General features: G+C 43.6%; 1 protein-coding gene across 4 annotated transcripts; it reads right to left on the bottom strand.

The window, feature by feature from the left end:
- Positions 1-6284: 6284 nt before the first annotated feature.
- ehf (ets homologous factor) lies at positions 6285-24583 on the bottom strand. Of its 4 annotated transcripts, none has more exons than XM_061823639.1 (9): positions 24577-24583; positions 18556-18658; positions 18170-18424; positions 12424-12465; positions 12291-12335; positions 12128-12190; positions 11958-12002; positions 9762-9957; positions 6285-6671 (listed from the first exon to the last, which is right to left on the bottom strand). In XM_061823639.1, the coding sequence occupies exons 2-9, from the start codon at positions 18635-18637 to the stop codon at positions 6572-6574; spliced, it is 828 nt and encodes a 275-aa protein (XP_061679623.1). In that variant the 5' UTR covers positions 18638-18658; positions 24577-24583; the 3' UTR covers positions 6285-6571. The 4 variants fall into 4 exon arrangements, with proteins under 4 accessions (XP_061679623.1, XP_061679622.1, XP_061679624.1 ...); XM_061823638.1 differs by lacking the exon at positions 24577-24583 and adding an exon at positions 20430-20503; XM_061823640.1 differs by lacking the exon at positions 24577-24583 and adding an exon at positions 20430-20503 and having other exon boundaries at positions 12291-12332.
- Positions 24584-24765: the final 182 nt, after the last annotated feature.

Here is a 24765-nt window from a genome sequence, read left to right as displayed (position 1 = left end):
GCCTGTTGCAGCTGTCAACGGGCAGGAAGCGGGGTACATATGGAAACTCAACAAAGGTGGGGCCGGGTTAGACACCCATCCTTTGCTGGATCCAACAATGTCTGCGTCACCCTCACGCCCACATACATCCCCTTATGTAAACAAATAAGGCCTCAAACAAAGACAATTACAACATAGCCTGAGAATGCACTATCTCAACTGCAGGACTGTTTTTTATGCACTATTTGGGAATTATTTGATTACCAGAACATCCAGGAACACACAGATACTGTTCTGTCTTACATCAAAAACTGTATAGACACTGTGACTGTAAATAGACGGATCTGGGTTTTCCCCAACCAAAAACCCTCAATGACACGAGAGACTAAGGCACTCCTGAGACACCGCTACGCCGCCTTCAGGTCAGGGGATAAGGCACAGTACAGTGCCACTAGATCCGACTTAAAGAGCGGCATCAGAGTGGCCAAGGCAGCCTACAAAAGAAATATTGAGGATTGCTTCACAGAAAACGATTAAAAAAATGTGTGTGTGGGGGGGGGAGGGGGGGGGGATTACAACACATCACAAACTACAACAATAAGAAAAAGATGTGTGCTGCAAACAGATGCCTCGCTGGCAGAGAAACTAAACCATTTCTTTGCCCGTTTTGAGATGGACAGCTCAAACCAAGGCTCATCACAACCACCTCCCATGACGCTTCAAGAACATGAAGTGAGCGGTGTGCTCAGGATTGTAAATACCAGGAAGGCTGCTGGCCCAGACGGAATACCGGGAAAGGTACTGAAGGCCTGTGCTGATCATCTGACGGGTGTTTTCACAAAAATCTTCAGCAGATCCCTGCAACAATCCACCATTCCCGCCTCCCTGAAATCTGCAACAATCATCCCCATCCCAAAGAAAGCAGCTATTGACGGTCTAAATGATTATAGGGCTGTTGTACTCACACCTGTGATCATGAAGTGCTTTGAGAGGCTGGTTGCACGCCATATAAGGGGCTCACTTCGTCCCTCACTCGACCCCTACCAGTTTGCCTACAGAGGAAAACGGTTCACTGAGGATGCTATCACCATAGCTCTCCACATTGCACTACGTCAGGATGCTTTTCATAGACTTTAGTTCAGCCTTTAATATCATCATCCCAGGTATTTTGGTTGACAAACTCTCCCTCCTTGGACTATCTCCTTCCATCTGCTGCTGGATTAAAGACTTCCTCACAAACTGTCCACAGTCTGTCAGACGTGGCCCAGACCTCTCTTCTTCAATCACCCTCAGTACCGGGTCCCCCCAAGGCTGTATACTGAGCCCTCTGCTCTACTCTCTGTACACATATGACTGCATACCAGCCCATCCCAGCAACTCCATTATCAAGTTTGCTGATGACACCACCGTGATCGGGCTCATCTCAGAAATAGAGGAGTCTGTCTACAGAGATGAGATTGGTAAATTCTCAAAGTGGTGTACTGCAAACAACCTTACACTGAACACCACAAAGACGAAGGTAATCATCCTGGACCTCCGGAAGTGCGGCGTCGACCTGGTCCCACTGTTCATCACTGGGGAGTGTGTGGAGATGGTCCATTCCTTCAAATTTCTGGGAGTCTCCATCACGGACAAACTCACTTGAACTGTAAATACCACTGTGGTGGTGAAAAAGGCCCAACAGCGACTCCACTTGCTGAGAGTGCTCAGGAAAAACAACTTGGAAGCTCAGCTGCTGCAGGCCTTCTACAGAACCACCATGGAGAGCATCCTCACTTACTGCATCACAGTGTGGTATCCTGGATGTACAACAGCTGACAGGAAAGCTCTGCAAAGAGTGGTCAACAGTGCCCAGAATATCACTGGCTGCTCTCTGCCCTCCCTAGAGGACATTGCCAACTCCGTTATCACAGCAGAGCCACTAACATTGTAAAGGACTCTTCACATCCTGGTCATTACCTGTTTAACCTGCTGCCCTCTGGCAGGTGGTACAGGTCCCACAAAACACGGACAACCAGATTCAAAGACAGGTTTTTCCCCAGAGCCATCAACTCCTTGAACTCAAACCACTGAAATAACAGTACTATAATGGAATATTGTGCAACGGCACTTTTATGCATTTATTAATTTATTTATTTTTAGCAATAACTGTGCCTTGATGTTTTATCTATTGTTTTTACCTAAGATGTTCTTTTAACTTTTATTCCATTTTCTTGCACCTTGTGGAGAAGTACTCATCATTTTGTTGTATGCACAGCATTAAAGGCTTTTGATTGATTCCGATTTTATTGATTTTCCGAAAGTGACATAAAAAAACATATCATGTGCCAGGCTGCAGGGTTGATCAGCTGGAAAATGTTGGCCTCACAGTTCTGGGGTTCGATCCTGGCCCCGCCTGTGTGTAGTTTGCTTGTTCTCCCTGTGCCTGCATGGGTTTTTTCAAGGCACTCCGGTTTCCTCCCAAATCCCAAAAACATGCAACATTCATTGGAGACTATAAATTGCCCCTAGGTGTGATTCTGAGTGCGGCTGTTTGTCTCTATGTGCTCTGCGATTTGCTGGCAACCGGTTCAGGGTGTACCCTGCCTCCTGCCCGTTGACAGATGGGATAGGCTCCAGCACTCCCACGACCCTCGTGAGGATAAGAGGCTAAGAAAATGGATGGATGGATAATCTGCCATACCAGTGATGATGAACAATTCACGCACACAGAGTACCTTAAAAATAGTAGTTTGGTCTAACATTGTTTTTCAATACCAAAAACCCAAACACTGGCAACAACGCAATGCGTCACACCTTCTGTGGCCCCATATACACCTGCCTGTGACTCTGCACATGGCAGTTGGTTGTTGTTGACAGGTGGTTTCGTGTGTACATGAAGTGTCAAGAAATGAACCATTATTCGACCCAACAGCTGAAGTGATACGATGCTTCGCAAGGCTTCATCTCAATATCACTACAAGAAAAAGTCCCCTCAAACAATCTAAATTCAAATAAATACACAACATTGATCAGGAAAAATCGGCTTTGTAAAAGGATAGTCGACAATGCAGCAACATAGGCTGAAAAAAGCAAAGAACAAAATACAAAAAAACTGACGAGACAACAAGGAACAATTGGACAAGTCGCAAGTGGTTGGAGGGTGGTTATTGGTTGACACATGGTTGAGCATTGGCGAGAAAAGGTGTAAACAAAAAACGAATAAGCAGAACAAGACATTAGGATTGACAAGGGAAAAACATGAGATGGAATTAAACAAAAAAATATATATACAGGGTTCGCACGCGGCCCTAAAAGTCCCTAAAAACCCCTAAATTTTCGAAGGTGCATTTAGGGCCTCCTAAAAGTTCTTAAAATCCGCGAAAACTGGTCAAGCCCCTAAAAAGGCCTTAAATTTAAAAAAATCAAAGGGAGGACCTCTACTGCCAAAATTCTCCCTAAAAATGAATTCATCTTTTATTTGAAAAAAAAAATAGCGATCCGTCTGGCGTCCAAATCAGCCGGAAATTGTCAACGGAAGTCACCGTGTTGACAACTAGTTGCCATCTTGTCGATATTCCATTGTTTGTTTCCGTGAGTAGGCATTTCACTTCGTCTTCGTTATGGCGTAGCGTAGTTCTTTCATCGATCCAACTTGTATCATGGGGAAGTTTATTTTTCAAGAAGCTTGGGTTGAAAGTAAGGAGTTTGGGAGCTGGGTTCGTCGAGATCCAAAAGATCGGCACATGTTTTACTGCCATCTGTGCAAGCAGAGTTACCAGCTTGAAAAGATGGGCGTCAAAGCGCTGGAGTCGCACCGGAAAAACAGGAGACACGCTGATTTGGCGAAGACTCTCTCATCTTCCGTTGGTATGAATCTGTTTCTAAAATATCAAGATAGTGAAGCATCAACTTCAGGCAGTGGTACTAGCAGTGCATGCGCACTAGGGATCACAAAAAAACGCTTACTTTCATAACCGGTTTTAACCGAACAGCTGTAGCAAAAAAACGGTACCATAGTGGTGTTTACATAATTCACCCGCGGGACCTCGAGTTGGGGTGCAGGGTTCCGCACGGACTGTTTTTGTTGTTGCTCTTCCGGAGTGACGAGTTCACAGAGTCCCCCCCGTTATGCGAGTAGTGTTTTGATGTCTGCCCATAAAACAAGTTTACTCCCATACTTTGGAGCGTTTCCTCGATGCCATGTTTGATGTTTCTTTGATTTAACTGAATGTTCTTTTCAGTCCAACTTTACTCTAACAGCGAAACTTGAAAAAAGTGGAAATGATGTTGAAAAAATAGCGCAATGTGGAGTACCGGAACCGGAAAAAAAGATTGGAAATTTTAAGCGATCTCGAAAGTCCGATTACGGTTTCGGTCTTTAAAAAAAAAAAAAAAAAAAAAAACGAAAACTGGTTATTTGTAGCCGGTTGTGATCCCTAATGCGCACCTACAGTTGTCCAGCCAGAAGTCAGGCTTTATGAACGTAGTTCAATACACGAAGACTGACTCGTTAAAGGCAGAGATCGTGTGGACTTTAAAAGTGATCTGCAGCCATTACAGTTACAAATCTTGTGAAAATAATTTGAAAGTGTTTGCAGTCATGTTCCCACACAGTGACATTGCTAAAAACTACCACTGTGGGGAAAGGAAGACTTCATACCTGGCTACATTTGGCATCGCTGCCCACTTTACATCTCTACGGCCTCAAAGCCAAAAAAGCCAGAATAGAGACTGACATATCTACGCTTATTGAGAAGGCTGACAGGCTGTGTGAGGAGGCAGAAGAAAAGAGGAATCTGAGGTTTATCACCGAGGCCAATGCACTCAGAGGCAGAGCAAAGGACAAGAGAGCCACTTTGGCACCTCTGTAACAACAAAGAGGAGGCACCGGGTAGGCTCAAGGAGCTCGAGTAGGGGTGCTAAAACAGACATCAGTAGAAGACATTTGTGTATATAGTTGCAATTGTAGTTAGAATCTGTTTTTCTGTAGACTGTTATGTGAAGACATTGACAATGGTCATATCAATGAGAACTACCACAAGGGGCAACAGGTGATCACTGTCACAGGTACTGAGGTAGTGGAACATTTGATGAACCAAGAACGGTTGATGACACCATTGGGTGAGTCTTTTTTCCTTACTCTTGATTTCCCACAATGGCCCTAAATTTTTCGTGTCGGCCCTAAATTTTTTCCGTGTCAGCCCTAAATTTTTTGCGTCAGCCCCTAAGAATACCCCTAAAAAGCCCTTAAAGTTTTTTGGTCAGACTGAGTATGAATCCTGTAAATATAATTAAACAACAACAGACAATAACACTGTTAAGTCAGATTGTCAGTAATTTGTAGCAAATTACGATTTGAACACCAGAACCCTGATGAGACAGATTGTTGTTCGGGGGTGGCCATTCTCATTCATCCAGGTCATTTCATTCAAAGGGGATTTAATCGATTGCAACTGGATTGTTCAGCTCGTGTCAGAAGACATTTCACTTTTCATCTGAGGAGGCTTCTTCAGTCCAAGCAACGAGGTTTCGTTTGGAGAGAAATACCCTTGGTTTTTTTCTTGACCTCAGTGAGGATAAGCGATATGGAAAATGAATCAATGAGAGAATGAATGTTTACCAGTACTGTGATTGGCTGGTAACCAGTTCAGGATGTACCTTGCTTTTTGTCCCAAGTCAGTTGGGATAACCTCCAGTACACCAGTGACCTTAATGAATAGATGTTTTTGTGACCCTAAAGAGGATAAGCGGTAGGCCTCTAGAAATGTATGGAGGAACTCCTGCGGGCAGGACCATGTAGCAAAAGTCACATTATTGTCTAGATGTAAAGCAGTCAGTTAATAAAATAAGGTGCCAATCAAAAGCCCACTATACAAATGAAGGGTTATGAAAGACAGATAAATCAGAGTCAAGATTATTATTTGCATGTGAGAACAGCACTAGCTTGTGTTGATTTTACTATTATCTTGTTGGCTGCCAGTGGAAGCAACACCGTAGTAGAGATGACCTGCTGTCACAATTGAACCGTAGTTATCGAGCCAAACTCTATAAGCTTCAGTCATACAGTTATAGATGCATGCCTGTGGATTCATTCACATATTACAAGGTAGACAAGAATGAATGAAGTGATTTGTCTTTTTCCACCATATACCCATTACTTTCAGAAAAATAAAAAGGAATGATTAACTTTATTTGTATCAAATTTTAAAAACACATTCACATACAGTAAAAACACTCCATGAACTGCTACTGTACATGCCAAATAAGATAAGAAGTTAAATTACAGCATGTTTATATAGAACAATATTGTCTTCAGCGTTCTTTTTTGAAAAACTGATTCTCACTCCATACATCTAGAGTGAGTGGTCTTATGTGTACTTTTAGCCATATGACTTGTATCAACATGTCTTCATTTTGGACAACTTGATCCATCATTAGACAACATTATGTCTTTTATATGCAACGTCTGTTAATTTACTCACGTAAACAACTTCCACTGCAGTTTCTGCAAAAGTTCAATGTCATAGAGTTTCAGATAGATCCCAACATAACCCATGTTATCAATGAAAATCATACCTTGTTCAAGTCTATAAAAAAAAGAATGAAAATCTTATTTCTCAGACTCTTTCCATCCTTTGGCGTTCCTACCAAATTTGTACACCAGTCTGCGTCCGTCTACTCGTTCTAGGATTTCTCTTTTGTAGTAATATCTGTGACAGAAAACAAAACAAAACAAACAGAAAAATAATGAATCTGCAAGTGGATTACAGAATAATTAACAACAGTATCACTTGAATTCATTTAATCAGTTAGTTGATTGTATTCTGATCACTTTTGGATCTTTTATTTTATTTTTAAAATTGAATAAAAAAACAGCATCTCCTGTAATCAAAGCTACCTGTCAGACCATAGGTTTTGCGCTTTCACAGTCAAAAGTCAAACTTCCTGTTCAACATCTGACGCAAACATCGAATCACGTGCAGGTGTTATGCTGCACACAAACGGAAGAAGTTGCCAACAGAGGTGAACATCAGCCCCAATCGGGAATGTTTTTAAATCCAGGTTAAAAGTCCGGGCAAGTCTGCTTTAAGTCCTCGTTATTTAATTTCTTTTCGTTTTTAGAACATTTTCTCTTTAAAATTATCTGTCCTGCACTGTATGCTGTTTTTATTACATTTTTATTTTTCCCTTTGTTTTAAAAGTTTATACTCATTTTTCTCCTCTTCATATTTTACACAGATTATACTGTACATTATATACATAATAAAGAGTTATCTGTTTAGTACAGTGTTGAGAAAATTCTGAAGCACTCTCATCACACTCCAGATATGCAGCCAGGTTCACTAGCCTTGTCCTGCTCCCTTATCGTCTTTTCCCGATCCTGACCTATCTTACATTGTCCTCTTCTTAGTTTTGCTCTGTCCAAATGAAATTTTAAATAAATACCCATCATAATACAAAGAAACATAGTGGCAGAATAAAAAAAAATCAAGTGGTTCCCAATAAACTTGTTCTGGCTTGAAAGGGATACATCCATCTATCCATTTTCTTTGCTGCTTGTCCTCACGAGGGTCGCAGGGAGTGCTGGAGCCTATCCCAGCTGTCAACGGGCAGGAGAAGGGATACACCCTGAACTGGTTGACAGCCAATCGCAGGAAAGGGGTACAAATTCACCCATTCTGCTTCAGCTAACAGCTGAACGGAACAGGTTGGAAAAAAAAAAGGTTAAAATTAGGTGACATTAAGGCATTCCGCACACCCAGCAACGCAACCAAATAGACTCAACTCTGCCACCAGTTTTCATGAGCGGCTGACCGTAGCGCACTGTTTGTCTTTTCTTTTTTTTTTTGCCCCTGTTCAATTATGTCGCAATGTCTCAGATGTAACCACCAATCAAAACTGCCATGTCGTATCACGTGATCTCTAACAATAATAGCTTTTCAGGGACAAAGCATGTTTCAGCAAAGGAATGAAATACAGCAACAGTTCCAAACTCAACTCATCCGAGCACTGCTCGAGTTAAAGTCTCGGTGAATCCGGGCCACATTAAGTATTCTCCAAAAAGGGTTTCAAGCATTCAAAAAAGCAGAGGTACAAGTAACAGTTCTGAGCAAGAATGTTGACCTGTCCTCTCTCCTTTTCTTGATGCATATCTCTATGACATATTACATCTGATGCTGTATTTCTTGAATGTCACAGCCTTCTCTGTCCATATAACACTCGTCTGGCTTTCCGTGGGATATATTTTACTTCCCCTTGGTGCCTCTTTGGAATTACGTTTCAACTAAGTGACTAACTTTGCCCATTCACTTAGGATAAACACGGAGGACAACGACTTGGCAAAAACACATGAACCGCATTAAAACCTTGATGTCAAGTGGGGTGGTGGTGGAAGATATCGCCTCACAGGCCACCGGGCTGCAAATTTGAGACCTCTGATGTACAGTATGGTATACTGTGGGGTAATCTAGGGGTTATTTCAGGTAAAAACCAACACGATACATGCTTGTATCTTGATGTGAAATGTGTGATGCATGGTGCAAATAACGTTCATGCTATGTGGGAGAAAACACAATTGAGCATTCTGCGCGGGTGCAGTGACTATTAATGAATCGAAGCACAGTTCATAAAATGAAGCAATATCCATCTTTCCATTTTCTGAGCCACTTATCCTCATGAGGTTCACGGAAGTGCTGTAGCCAATCCTAGCTGTCATCGGGCAGGAGGCAGGGTACACCCTGACCTGGTTGCCAGCCAATCGCAGGGCACATGGAGACAGACAACTTTCGCACTCACAATCACACTTATGAGCGATTTAGAGTCTCCAATTAATGCATGTTTTTGGGATTTGGGAGGAAACCAGAGTGCCCGGTGAAAACCCCACGCAGTCATAGGGAGAACACGGAAACTCCACACAGGCGGGGGCAGGATTTGAACTCCAGTCCTGAGAACTGTGAGGCCAACCCTCTACAGCTGCACCACCATGCCATGAAGCAATATTTGTAACTAAATTATTTCATGCACAGGGTTGTTCATGAACTGAGATTCCACTTTATTATGGATTGGAGACAATTTTGATACATAGTGAATAAATAGTTTTTATTTTGTCAGCATTGCTCAAAAAAAGCATGCAACAGAAGTGTTTTCGGGCGGGGTGCAGGAAAATCAAAAGTTACTAGTCTCACAGAAAAAATACTGGCAGAATTTTTTACCTCTAGTGGTTCAGCCTAATGTCACTGATAGTGTAGTGGTACAGTCACTTGACTTTGGTGCAGGCAGTGTGGGTTCACTTCTCACTCATTGACCGTGTGAATGAGAGTGCAAATGGTTGTCTGTGTCTAAATGTGCCCTGTGATTGCCCTGGCGACCAGTCAAGGTGTAGCCAGCCTTTCACCCCAGGTCACCTGGATAGGTTTGACTGCCCCCTGACCCTGAACAGAACAAGTGGTATTGAGAATGGATGGATGGATGGTTTAGCCTACATTTAAATTAAAATCACTCATTCAAATATTTTGAATGTAGATCTGTAGCTCAAATCAACAATAATTTAAATTAGGATTAAGAACAATAAAAGATCAAATAGGGTCATGATATATGAGGACATTTTTCAGATTATCTTCTGATTTAAGAAAAATAGTATTGAACAGTGTTAAATGTTATTTACAACTTTGGGATGAACCATCCGTTAGCTATTAATTTTAATTTAAATTAAACTATTCAGTCAGCCGTGTATTGACAACTTACTAAAACCTGTCGAAACAATTATAACTTGTTTGTCTGTGTTAGCTGTGATGCTGTACCTCATTGCCCGACTCAGCTTTTCATAGGTCATGCTGCTGTTGTTCTTCTTCTTGCCCCACAACTGTGCCACTTCTTCAGATTTAAGGAAGCGAAATACTCCTTCTGCCCTGTCCTCCCATTTGATCAGTCCTGGGTTGCTTTCAGGATGCAGTAGAATGTCTCTGATGAATTCCCACAAATGGGTCCCCCTCGGATCTGTTTGAGAAAAATGAAGATTGAATAAGGGGAGTGGAATTGCATTCATAAAGTTTGCAAAATCTTGAATTAAAAAACTAAAACAAACAGAGACAAATGTATTGGGACATCCAACCATTAAACAAAAGAAAATGGAAGAGTATTTACAATTGCTGTAACAGGAAGAATTTTCTGGAATCTGTCTGTGGGATGAATTTTTCTAATCATCCAGCAGAGCAAAAATGGTGTCAGAGGTCATACTATTGTTTGATCTCAGAACACGCTCTGACTCTCTTCTAGTTTAGGTTCCTAGTGGGGGGTGATGACATCAAAATTCACCGAAAGCTGCAATTATTGAGCATGACAAAAAGAGGCCTTCCACAAACTGTTACCACTAACTTATATACTGAACATCCATCCATCAGTTTTCAATTCCACTTATCCTGATCAGGGTCACGGGGTACTGGAGCCTATCCCAGCTGACTTCAGGCGAAAGAAGGACTACACCCTGAACTGCTCACTAATCAGTAACTGGGCACATATAGGCACCATTCGCACTCACACTCACAGTCACATCGACACCGAGTGAGAACTGAACCTACGCTGCTGCAACAAAGTCAGGCAAGTGTACCACTACACCACCAGTGACTTATATACTGAATATGTTTTGGTAAACTGATGGAGAAAGCTTGAGGGCTAACTAAAGGGTTAAAAGCATTGGTGTCAACCTAATTTTAATCATGTGCCACATTACTTATGGCGGACCTCAGAGGCTCATCCATCCATCTGTCCTTCCAACCATCCATCCATCCATTTTCTTAGCCGCTTATCCCCACAAGGGTCGCGGGGAGTACCGGAGCCTATCCCAGCTGTCAACAGGCAGGAAACGGGGTAGACTCTGAACTGATTGCCAGCCAATCGCAGGCCACATCAAGACAAACAGCCGCACTCACAATCACACCTAGGGGCAATTTACAGTGTCCACTTAATGTTTCATGTTTTTGGGATGTGGGAGGAAACCGGAGTGCCCGGAGAAACGACCATGCAGGGACAGGGAGAACATGCAAACTCCACACAGTGGGGAGAGCCACCCCATGCATAAGAAGGCTGCCTTAGTTCTTTTGGTCATGAGCTTCAGGTCATGACTACAGGTGAGGGTGGGAACGTATATCTACAGGTACATTTAGAACTTCGCCTAATGGTTCCGCTCTTTCTTCACCACAACAGAATGCAACAGAATCTGCATCACAGCAGGCCCTGCACAAATGAACTTCCTGATCACTTGTTCTATTCTACTCTCACTTGTGAACAAGACCCCAAGATACTTGAACTTTTCTACCTGTGGCAGAATCTCATCCCTGACCTGGAGATATGACGTAAATGATGCAATAATATTGAGGCTATATGAATAAAAATCTATTCTTTTGAGATAATCATTGCTATTTTAAGCTCTGGACATGGGCCTCACAAAATAATGTGACAGGCCGGTGTGACGGTGTGAGTGCTCCCCCGTGCTGAAAATTCCACTTGTGATTAATGTGCATGTGTTACTAACAGAGGAACTCTGGGTACGTAGTAGACAGTTACTGGGAAATCTCCCGCTCTCATAATTCCCCTTCTTCTACATAGAGTAAGCAAACATATGTTTATATCCTAACTGTAACCCTAACCTTAAAACAAAAGTATACACGTATCTGTATGTTCGCTGTGTTTGTCTTTCTGGGACGTCCATTGCGAACATGAACACACGGCGACAAGTTGTCGAATGGCACACATTGAAGCATAGATGCAGATGTTTCAGACTGGCCGGAACTTTACAAAATATACGTGCATGCACATTAATGTACGCGCGTGCGCATTAATCACAGGAAGACTTTTCAGCACCAGGAGCGCTCAGACCATCACACCAGTCTTGTCCTTGAGTTTGATGTGATCTAAAGAATTCAACCAAGAATGAATTAACGTTTTAAGAATTGTCCCAATACCTTTGTTTCTGTGAACTTGTTTTTTTTTCCCCTTACTGTGTTTTTTGAGCTGATGTTGACGACTGTAGGACATTTTGATTTCTGAGAAACAGAGATTAAGTGAATCATTCTTTTATACAATATTTTAGTATGTATCACTATGTTGGTACATACACAAAATAATGTATTCTCACAGTATTTAGAGTACATTATTTTAAATTCCTGACCGGGGCTGGAAGGGGTAGGCGAAACAGCTGGAACATGAGAGTGAATCGATGAGTCATAGACTTCTACGTCAACATAGGAAAAAAAATAACATACCATAATATGCATCGGTAACTACTTTAATAAAAAGCAAAATCCAACATCCAACTGATATGTTCACTGTACCTGTTTGTGGATAGCTGACTTCTGAAAATGGACAGGAAATGTCTACTGGAAAAAATATATAAAAAATTAGATAGACCAATAGTATATAATTAATGAATTGCAATTTGTCTTCTGGCAAAATGTAATTTCTTACATTCTGGTCTTAGCTCCAGTTGACCAATATCCACATGATATTCTGCACATGGATGAGAGGAGGAGAAAAAAAGAAAATGAGTGCAAAGGCTTGACTGGAATGAGAACTTCTTTTATCACTCGGTGTACAATGTTATGAAAGTCAGACATGTATTTTGCATTTTAAAAACGGATTTTATTCTTCCGCACAAAACATAAAATTACTAAGCAACTCTAGTATGAATCCTTCATGTATTAGGTCAATGGAAATTTGATTTCAATTTCAAATATGAAAAATATTGTTTGCCATACTACTGTCACTGTATACTGTACTGTAAATTGTCATGAAACAATACTTGGTTTATCAGATGGTATGTTTGTCCAAAACGAAACAGCTCGTCCCCAGTGCCAAAGAGAACAACAAACCATTGTGTTCCTGTTGCATGTCTTGGTAGATCATTGAATGTGTTTCGAAATGTCGCTGATGAAAACAGACTTTAATTGGAGACTCTAAATTGCCCTTAAGTGTAACTGTGAGTGGAAATAGTTGTTTGTCTCTATGTGCCCTGTGATTGGCTGGCAACCAGTTCAGGGTGTACCTCACATCATCCCTGTAGATAACTGGGATAGGCTCCAGCACTCCTGTGACCCTTGTGAGGATAAGTGCTTCAGAAAATGGATGGATGGATGGATTTTCACAAGACAGTATGCAAGTCAAGTTTAAATGTATATCAAAAATATCCGGGATTTACTAGACTGTTGGTTCACTTAAAGATCCCATTTCTTCCCCGTTGTATTATTTAATTTTGATCATATTTGATTTCCTTTTATCAGATCTGCATGGTAATTTTGGTTGGAAATGCCATATACAGTTTGTCCTTTTTTCCAAGCGATCCTAATTATTTTTTTGCATCTGGCATTTGAAAGTAGGATTTCTCATTATTGTTTGACATGTCAATGAGCTTTGAGTCGCTCATTGGTCCATATTGTCATGCTCCTGGATTCCAGCCCGGGCTGGGCGTGGCCAGCTAATCAGAAGGTGCACACCTGCGCCTCATGAACACTGATTAGACCCAGTACATATAGGACCCGGGGTACGACTAATACTCTGCTAGATCGTTGCTCTTGATGACTCGTTCCCGCACTCCTGCTTTCCTGACTTCTGATCTCCGTGCACCGACCCACGCATGTCTACTGACCATCCTCGTAAGCCCATCCGTACTGGTACTGCGGATTGTTTGGACTGTCTACCTGATCTCAGACCTCGGACCGAATAAAGGTTTCCTCTGTACTGTCTGCTGTCTCTGGAGTCGTGCATTTGGGTCCACCCTTGAGCCCCGCATCGTGACAGAACGATATAGCCAGAACATGGACCCAGCTGACTCTGAAGCCATTCGCCGTGCGCTGCAAGTGCAGGGCAAACGCCTGGGTGAGCAAGAGGCTGCTCTCCAGGGTATGACTCACCAGATCCAGGAGCTCTGCGCCCAGCTGGAGCCGTGGCTAGCCTCCCAAGCTAGCGCGGCCGCTCCTGTGCCTCCCCGTGCCGCCATCATTCCGCTCTCTCGATCAGAGCGGTTCTCAGGCGACTCCGGTAACGTCAAGCCCTTCCTGGCGCAGTGCAATCTCCACTTTGAGCTGCAAGCGTCCGCTTTTCCCACGGACCGCTCCCGGATCGCCTTCGTCATTTCCCACATGACAGGGAGGGCGGAGGCATGGGCCACCGCCGAGTGGAGCCGTAACTCGGAGACCTGCCGCTCATGGGCGAGCTTCGTCTGCGCGCTCACCCAGGTGTTCCAGTACGCGGCTCCGGAACGCCAGGCGGCGTCCTCGCTCATGACAATTCGCCAGGGACGTTGCCGCGTGTCCGACTACGCCATTGAGTTCCGGATTCGGGCTGCCGAGAGCCGTTGGAATGAGGAAGCCCTCCATGACGCGTTTTACGAGGGACTGTCCCCACAGATCCGTGGCCACCTCGTTGTCATGGATCTTCCGCCTTCGCTTAACTCCCTCATCGCATTGGCCCTCAAGGTGGACCAGCGCCTCACCGTGCAGAGACAGATGGAGGGCCTGAGGGAGGAGGAGAGGGAGAGTCGCAGTCCGGTTGCTTCCGCTTCCCGGCCACCCGTGTTGTCGGCTTCATCGGAATCCATGCAAGTGGAGGGGCTTGGCGGCTCAGCAGAGGAGCGCTTACGTCGGCGACGAGAGGGATGCTGTTTTTACTGCGGGCGTTTGGGACACTTGATCGCCCGCTGCCCGACTCGACCAGAGCACTCTGACATCAGGATCTCTACTCCGGTGAGTGTGCGGTACACCGCGGCGGGGTCAGGGAGGTCCCTTCTTCACCTCACCTTGGGAACGGACTCCTGTTCATGCACTGTGACGGGTTTCATAGATTCTGGGTCGGAAGCAAACCTGAAAAATCCCCGCGTGGTCGAAGAGCTGGGGGCAGCAACCTTCCCCACGCAACGGTTTCGTCACGCCTATGCTGCCAACGGCAAGTTCCTTAGTCGGGTTACACATCGCACTCAGACGCTACGTATGAGCTTTCCGGACACTCACTCGGAGCGTATTAGCTTCCATGTCTTCAACGCACGTAGTAGCGACATTATCTTGGGCAACCTGTGGCTCAAAGAACATAATCCGCACATAGATTGAACCATGGGTCAGATCAAGACTTGGGGAGAGGACTGTCTCAGTCGCTGTTTCGCTGTCCGGGAAGACAGGGGTATTCAAGTCGCGCCGGTTCGGCTAACAGAACCTAGTACTGCCCCGGACCTGACCGCGGTGCCCTCCTGCTACCATGACCTACGGGAGGTATTCTCTGAATCTAAGGCAAAGTCTCTGCCGCCACATCGGTCATACGACTGCGCAATTGAACTCCTGCCAGGCACCTCTCCTCCCAGAGGGAAACTGTTCTCGTTAACAGGACCAGAGCATCAAGCCATGAGGGACTACATCGAGGACTCGCTGGCAGCCGGACTCATTTGCCCCTCATCCTCACCAGCCGGTCCGGAGTTTTTTTTTTTTTGTCAAGAAGAAGGACTCCACGCTGCGACCCTGCGTTGACTACCGAGGACTGAACGACATCACAGTCAAGAACAGGTACCCTTTGCCGCTGATCGCTACAGCATTCAAACTCCTCCAGGGAGCCCGGATCTTCACCAAGCTCGACTTGCGGAGCGCTTACCATCTGGTGCGGATTCGGGAAGGGGATGAGTGGAAGACGGCGTTCAACACCCCCACAGGGCACTATGAGTATCTTGTGATGCCTTTTGGACTGACAAACGCCCCGGCCGTCTTTCAAAACTTCATTAACGACGTGCTTCGGGAGTTCCTGAACAGATCTGTCTTTGTATACCTGGATGACATTCTCATCTTTTCAACAGACCTAACCTCTCACATTCAACAAGTCAGAGAGGTGCTCCGGCGTCTGCAGCAGCACCAATTGTACGTGAATATGGATAAGTGTGAGTTCCATCGGGCATCCGTGTCCTTCCTGGGCTTAGGGAGAGATACGGATGGACCCCGGGAAGGTCGACGCGGTGCTGCAGTGGCCTACCCCCACCAACAGGAGGGACGTGCAGAGGTTTTTGGGATTTGCCAATTTCTATAGGAAATTCATAAGGAACTTCAGTTCCGTGGCCGCTCCTCTGCATTCGCTCACCTCGCCACATACCACCTTCGACTGGTCCGGGACCTGCCAGGAGGCCTTCAGCAGGCTCAAGGCAAGTTTCACTCCTGCGCCCGTTCTCATTGTTCCGGACCCAGATAACCAGTTTGTGGTGGAGGTGGATGCATCGAATTCAGGAATCGGAGCAGTCTTGTCGCAGAGGAGTCCCAGGGACGGAAGGATCCACCCGTGCGCGTTCCTGTCTCGGAAGTTGACCCCGGCAGAGAGGAACTACAACGTGGGAGATTGGGAACTGCTGGCGGTCAAGAGCGCGTTGGAGGAGTGGCGGCACTGGCTGGAAGGCTCGCAAGTACCGTTTGTTGTCTTCACGGACCATAAGAACCTTGAATACCTGAAGTCTGCGAAGAGGTTGAACGCCCGTCAGGCCAGGTGGGCCCTATTTTTCACCCGCTTCCGCTTTAAGGTGACCCACGCCTGTCCACTGACCACCCTCGTAAGCCCATCCGTACTGGTACTGCGGATTGTTTGGACTGTCTACCTGATCTCAGACCTCGGACCGAATAAAGGTTTCCTCTGTACTGTCTGCTGTCTCTGGAGTCGTGCATTTGGGTCCACCCTTGAACCCCGCATCTTGACACATATCACTGCATCTGTTTGATACAGTCAGTCATTGTTTGATGCCTAATTCAAACTCAAATCCCCCATATGAGTTTCATGAATGGAGTTATTCATACATTTAGAATAGTCCGAGTATACATTATGTGTTGTGTTTCGCAATTACAACTAACTCTGTTTGCAACTTCCAATTGAACCGTGGTGGCTGAAATAGGAACCACACTCATGTCCTGCCACTGCTATTCACATGGATGGTAATAGCCCCCTCAAAACAGCCCCGTCTCCTGTGTCACTCACAAGGCCAAATTCACATCTTAGCCACCGACTGGCAACAGTTAACACCCGTGAACTGTGCCTCACAATGGCCTACACACCGAACGGGCATCTCCACCCCTGAAGAGGACATGGGTGGGGCGTTGGTATCGGCCCTGCCAAAGAGGTACATTGGCATCATTGTCAGCAATTCCTGCAGTTGTGGACTGCTGGCCCACCAATCAAGAAGATGAGCTAGCTGACACACAAAAAAGTGCCCCCCCCCCCCGCACACACACACACACACACACACACACACACACAAGCTCATCCCTTGCTCCCACTCATGAGACTGGAAGTGGCCGGATGATGTCGCTTGTGACACTGTCTGCGAGCCTCTCCACTTCATCCAGCACCGCTACAGTGCGTCAAAAATCACTTTAATAGCCAAGTAATGGAAAACAACATATTTATACTAATAGTGTACTTTAATGGCGCTGCAATGGTTGAGATTCAGTTGTTGAAACACAGAAATGCCTCGTCACTGTTCAGCTGAGTTGAGTGAGGGGGGAAATGGTCAGGTATAATATGAATATATGTATATCCATCAGTCCATGTTCTTAGCTGCTTATCCTCACAAAGGTAGCGGGGGTGCTGGAGCCTATCCTAGCTGTCAACGGCCAGGAGGCAGGGGTCACCCTGAAGTGGTTGCCAGCCAACCGCAGGGCACATAGAGATGAACAACAGTTACACCTTGGGGCGATTTAGAGTGTCCAAGTAATGTTGCATGTTTTTGGGATGTGGGAGGAAACCAGAGTGCCACGAGAAAACCCATGCAGGCATTGGGAGAATATGCAAACTCCACACAGGTGGGCTGGGATTGAACCCGGGTCTTGAGAACTGTGAGGCCAACACTTTACAGCTGGGTCACCGTGCCGCCTGTATATGTACATATATGTACATACAAGAATTGATAAAACTAAATCACACTGTCAGCAATTTCAAATCATGTCATTTGCGAGGGGTTGTGGTGTTCAAAGGCTACATAGATGTCAACCTTAAACCATGTCACAGACTCATTTAGAACTATGTTGTTCATAAAACAGTAGAAAAAAAGGGATTCTGATGGAAGGGGACCTTTAAATGTAGCTATGTTCTTAAAGTCCATTTTCTTTGATAGACTCTTCTTACATTTAGTTGTCTCGATAGGTATACACCATTCGTACTCTGTGACTTTATTTTAACCTCCACTTAATATTTTCACACGCACCCGTCCACTTAAGCTGCGTTATGCTGTGGAAGAGCATGGGACCCAGGCTTCCTGCAGCATGGACAAAGTCCTGGTAGGTTAGGTTGCAGAGCTGGTGGCCATCCATGTCAAAGTTTTGAAAGGGGATGTTGGAGGCATCAATTTGGTTTATGTCCATGACCTGCTGCAGCCACTCCCACACTTGATATTTACTCCAGAACTGTGGCTGTGAGTCATGAGGCCACAGGCGACTACCGGTGTACCCAGACATCATTACTGGAAATGGGGACAGGCACAAAATATATTAAGGTTACAATAAATGTTTGGTATTGTCTTTGTAACATCACATACACACAGTATGCCAATGAATTACAGATGGGTATACCCTTGTTAGTCATATGCCTCACCATCAGGATGAAAATAGTTGGTTGAAGACCAATGGTTAGTGATTAGCTGACTGTCCAAAGTGGCATTAGAAGTGATGCTCATATCGCTGCAACCCAGTTTCACCTAGCAAGTATTCACCAAGAGAGAAAGTTAAAACTGAATAAGTCACGTAATCAATATACAAACAGGAACAAAACGTCAGCAATTCAATGCTAGTCCTGGAATTTTTCTTCATACATCGGGTTAGTGGTTGGTGGGTTGTATAGGCAGCAATAAAAATATGAGAAGTGCAAGCAATACAGCATTACAATTAGAGTAATAATATTCTCCTGATTTCATACCAGTGCAGTGTAGCATTTGGATATTGAGCACATGTTGCTCTTTCAACATTCACCATTAAAATAAAACCAGGTCAAGTTGTGAAACTATCATAAAGGTAAGAATAGAACTTAATGCCGTCAAAAGTGTTTAACCCCTGTTGCAAATTTGATTGTAAAGAGGGCAATTTTTCAGATGTTTTAAATTAATTATAAAAGCAACGATCATTATTTTTTGAAGTGGTCATATGTTGATTTTTTTTTTCAGTGCCCCCTGATGCATTGTATTTGTACACCTTTTTCCATTATGGCGTTGGGTGAATGGCAAATAAAAACATGTTTTGTATTCAATCTCAACAAAATTTGCTTCTGATTTAACATGCAAAACTATGTGGAAATTGTGTGTTAACTATGCATGCCGTTTCATCACAGCGTAAATAAATTAGGCAACCTGATGAGAACAACAATGCCGTTGAGTCTCTTCTTTCCCTTACTCCCTTCGAATCTGGGTCACACCTTCATAAAAGCCTCACCTTCAGGTACCACATCATAAACAGACTGATCTAGCAAATCAGGTTCCAGCACAGGTCTCTCTGATTGTAATTTTGCCAAAAGGCAATCTATCATGGCAAATAAGATCGTTAGTTATGAGTCTACTCAGAAACTCTTTGCAAAATGTGCCTGCAAGTGGAACATTCCGCATACTATCCTGTATGTAGAATGTCCATGTGAGAGTCTCTCTCTCTCTCTCTCTCTCTCTCTCTCTCTCTCTCTCTCTCACTATCTCTTAAGTGTGGTAACAGAAGTCTCTGAATACACAACCAGGGTTAAAGTTACTTTGTCAAGTTTCTGAATACAGTGTGGCAGAAGCCGCAATGTTTGAATTTACAGTTCTTCAACATATTCACATGCTTGTGGGTTTAATCTCAGGCACACTTAATATTTAAATGATGTGATGCTCGATGTGACAGACATGGGAATTTTGTGTTCACAGGGTAAAAGTTTGTTTTGTCAACTTCTTTTTAAGTACAACCAATTATATTGTAAATTCTTGTTCTTGTCTATGTAAACACCAAATGTAAAAAACATTTTCGAAATTCCTTAGCTACTGTAAATTTTCTTTCAGCTTGTCCCGTTATGGGTCGCCACAGCATGTCATCTCAGATGAACACTCCTATTGTTTGCCACAGTTTTTACGCCAGATGCCCTTCCTGACACAACACCTCTTGGGGAGTAGAGGCCCCAGTAAGATACAAACTCATGACTCCTTGCTTACCAAACCAATGTTCTAACCACTGAGCTATGGAGCCTCTAAGTTCCTCAGCTACTGAAAGGAAATATATTTCCATAGATATCGTAAAAACAATAAAAGAAACTAACAAATCTAAGTACTCTAGTCAAAGGGTACACTTTTCAGACTTTATTCTGGTAGGCATCTAGACATCTAATATATTCTAACTTTACTAGTCACAAAAAAAGTAATCAAAACAGACAAACAAAAACCCAAACAAAAAACAATGACACTGGATAATTTAAAATTTACAGTAATAATATCCAACAATATTTTGGCAACCTACCAGTGCAGTAGATTGGTCAAAGATGGCTCACAAGAGGTCTCACTCCCACCTTTGTTGAATGATGATCATTAAAGTCCAAATACTCTGAGCACAAGGTGTTTACAGTAAGACGAGTGAATCGTTTGAATTGCTAACTGTAAGCACTTGTCACTCCAAAGAAAATGTTGTCCTTTTAACTTCCTTATGCTACTCCAATTGGCTGTCCTTTCATGATCTACACAGGTAGATATTTGCATAGACGCACACACCTGGCACAACTTACTACTTTTATATTCCCTGTTGGCTTGGCTCCCACTTTCTTTGCTATCTCTCAGTCAAGCAGAAAGTCATATGACTGTGAAGAGATTTAGTGTAACAGCCTCGATCCAACTCCACAGAGGCAAAATTGAATTCCCCAAATAACTGCTTGAAATAATGTTTAATACTTGGGGGAAAAAGAAAGACCTGTGTTGTCATTAAGTACACTTTGTTTGTGTTTTCAATTTCATGAAAAATGGTTAAATTGAGTGATTTAAGTTTCTTTTTAAAATGTTACTTCAACTATTGAATATAATTATTGAAAATAGAGCTTTGAATATTGCGTTGCGTTTTAGAGCTCTGAATGTGCACATTAAACCCAGTGATTAACTACTGATGTGAATCTAAAATACAGCAGTCGTATTTACCTACTAGAAGCTAATCTCCACTGCTAGGAATGAGCTCACCAAATTGCACTTCCACAGGTGAAATCCTAAAATAATGTTAAAATATGCAGCTAGAAGTGTGTGGGCAAACCAATGACTAAAACCAACAATTACTCTACAAACTACAGTTAACAAATTATTTACATGTACATAAGCTGCATGGAGTTATTGTACCGGCTGAATAAGACATTTTTGATAGAACACAAATTAGGAGAGAAGGAAAGTACTTCAATGGCTTGATCACGAGATCGACAAAAATAATTTTAATGAACTTTGCCACATTATAGATTAGTTTTCTTATGATATCTTATGAGATATTAAGCAGATCTGTAGCACTGTGTTCCTCCAAATCCCCTTTGTACTCGAGGGATCACAAGAACCGTATTGTAAACTGAAGTGACTTTGAACAGGACTGAGTTGTGTAATGGGAGTTTGTACTTTTTAGGTATTCTAAGTGTGAGGTACAGAAAGAGGGGATTCTGAAGAAACGTTTTCTAAAGTTTTTATATTTTCTTTGTATTAGTTTGAAGTTTGTTTCTCTGCTCTATCTTTGAACATGCTTTCATTGTAAACCAAAAGTGTGCCCACAGCTCATTTTCCTACACGCTAATCATGTTCAACAACACCGTAATTTCAAAGAACTGCCAAATCTCACTTCATAAGGCAGATTGTGCCTGTTGTAATAAAACAACAATTATTAAATACTAAGAGCTGTCCATCCATTCACCCATCCATTTTTCATACTGCCTATCCTCACACAGGTCACAGGGGTGCTGGAGCTTATCCCAGCTTTCTCCGTGTGAGAGGCGGGGTACACCCTGAAATCGTCGCCATCAAAGTGCAGTGCACATTCTCACTCAAATTCACACCTCCGGGCTCTTTAAAGTGTTCAATAAACCTACCATGCATCTTTTGGGGTATTTAGGAGGAAACTGGAATACCTGGGGAACCCCACGCAAACTCCACACAGGTCAGGACTGATTTGAACCTGGGTCTTAAGAACAGTAAGGCATATGTGCTAACCAGTCAGGCAGCATTCCACCGTCCTGCCTCAAACAGCTGTCTCCCACAGGGGGAAAAAAAACAAAACAGGATGCCACAAAATCAAAACGTGAGTATAACACAGTGTGTTGTTTATTTTTTAACCTGTACTGAATGTGTAAAAATGTAGTGTGTTGCTGTTATGAAATCCTAATTAAATATGTGAGATGACCCTTGATTTTATGTCGTTAAGCAGCACACAAACCCTATCCGGGTCGTCTCCACACCACAAAACATGATTTTGACGTATACAGCTTTTTGTAACTCCCGCCATGAAAATCCTCTTTATTATTTAATTTATTGTTGAGAAGAAGCAGGAAGTGACGTAAAGGACAGTGGCGCCCCCTCGTGGACTTGTTTGTTTCCATTAGTTTTACCTCCGCGAAGGTAGCTCGTTGTTCCTTCGTGTTAGCCAAAATGCCGGCTCATTGCATTGCTGGACATTGCTTGAACACTCGGGAGAATGGAATTACCCTTCATAAGTTTGAAGGAGACCCCGTTCGTTGTGAAAAATGGATTGCACGGGTGCAAAGGACGAGTGCTTCGTGGGTTGCAAATAACAAGTAGGTGTGTATACAGCTACTAAAAAAAAAAATAGTTTGGAGTGGACCACGTAATCAGTCTCTCTCATAACGTAGCAAAAGATCCGCGTATGAAATGTGTTGATGTGCGCATACAGCTACTAAAAAAAATAATTGTTTGGGGGGGACCAGGTAATCGGTCTCTCTCATAACGTAACAAAAGATCCGCCTATGAAATGTGTCGATGTGCGCGTCGCCCAGCCAACAATGTCTCACTCAGCCTGCAACATAGCTCGGCTCCACCCCCTCCTTATATAGCACGGTAGGCTGAAACTCAGCCACACCGGCTGAGGCGCCGCAGTCGGCGGTCACATCTTCCGCGAAGGCTGCGCGTCGGGCTTTTCGACGGGGGCGGCTCTGAAGAACCCAGCCGAGAATGCGTTACTCAGTCGCGTGCGAGCATGAAGCGCGCCGGCTCGACTGTGAACACAAAGCGGCACCGCTCGGCTGCTTCATAAGCCACACCGGCCGGCTGCGATGAGCCGCGATGGCTCATCTCCGCTGCGGAAGTGGATCGGACGGGATGCGGTTTGGCCGTGATGGCATATCATCTGAATATGGCTCGAAACAATAGTGTAATATTGCCCTGAAGTGAATACTGTTATATGTATTTTTCATTACAATATCTACCTTAGAATGTTTATAGGGATGTCACCCGCACGTTAAGGAGAAGGAAGAAAATGGAACAGGAAAGAACAAAAAAAAAAACAAAACGTGGTTTTCGGTTATGCACACCAGAGGTCTCGCCATCTAAATGCCTAGGCTGAATTTCGGGCCCAGTACATCTCTGGATCTATATAAGGGAAATTTGCCTGTAATGTGGGACCAAGCCATGTGCTGTCACATCAGCATGAATGTCGAACTACATTTTCTTGCTATGAAGTGAATACAGCCAGCAATGTGATACCGCACCCATTACAGCCACAGTTAGGCTCCATTACTCCTGGGAGCGTCATGTTTCCCCAAATGATTTCATTGATTGCCGCGCTTCTTGAGGCGACTTGCTGAGCTTCGCTGTTGCTCATCAACAGCGAGAGACAGTGTGGGAGAGATCAAAGTCTGTCACATTGACTCCACGCATTGTGAGTCAGCAAACAGGCAGTGATCCACGCGCACACAAATGTCATCAAATTGCTGGCCTTCTAGACAATGGCTTCTATTTTTAAATACAAGTCAAAAGAGGCTTACATCACCACTCCATCATAGTACGGCAACCCATTTACCAATAAAGCTTTCAACATACTTGGTGACACAATGATTTAATGTTTTCAGGATGCGGCCCGAAATTTCCATTTGACAAGACAGGCTGTCAAGGCTGTCAGTCGGAGGAGACAGACAAGATGCAACGAGTCTGCATGCTCTAATGAACAGGAACTTATTAGTGAGAGGATGTCTAATACTGTCCCACTTGCCAAATGCTTTTCATTAGATGCCCATCTCATTGCTGTTCATGCCATCGTTCATACTTCATATTTTGATTCGCATTTGATCCGCAGGGAAAGTAGGAAAAATCATTTCAGTAGTGTCAATTATTGCTACAAATGATTATTTCCCCAACTAAATTATAATGTTTTTCTCCGTGTCAGACAACAACAGCTCTGTAATTACACTGATGACACATGCAACGGAAAAAACAGTGATTATTCACAAACATGATTTGCTATTTAACTGGGGTGTTTATTAGACTTTTTTTTGTTGTTGTTGTTATTGGACATTTCTACACATTTATCTCACATGTTCAGTCCCTGTGTCAAAGTCATGGAGCAATGTATTTTGCAAGATGGAAATTAGATTTATGTATTTATTTATTTATGTATGTATGTATTGATTTATTTATTTTACCTGTACGACTGTGTCCTGCAGCTCAAAAGTGCTTTGATGAGGTAATATGTAGACTCCTTATCCACCCATAGGTGACACTCTTGCCTCGCGCACTGACGGCAGCTCTACCACACATTCTGCATGTCCATGATGATGATGATGATGATATGTGGGGGTCAGTGATGCCAGTGGATGCTGGTCAAACGCCAT

Source organism: Syngnathoides biaculeatus, chromosome 6, assembly GCF_019802595.1.
Source record: "Syngnathoides biaculeatus isolate LvHL_M chromosome 6, ASM1980259v1, whole genome shotgun sequence".
Classification (NCBI taxonomy): Eukaryota; Metazoa; Chordata; class Actinopteri; order Syngnathiformes; family Syngnathidae; genus Syngnathoides; species Syngnathoides biaculeatus.
The sequence above is the reverse complement of the archived record's forward strand: the minus strand, read 5'-3'. Positions and strand labels throughout refer to the sequence as shown.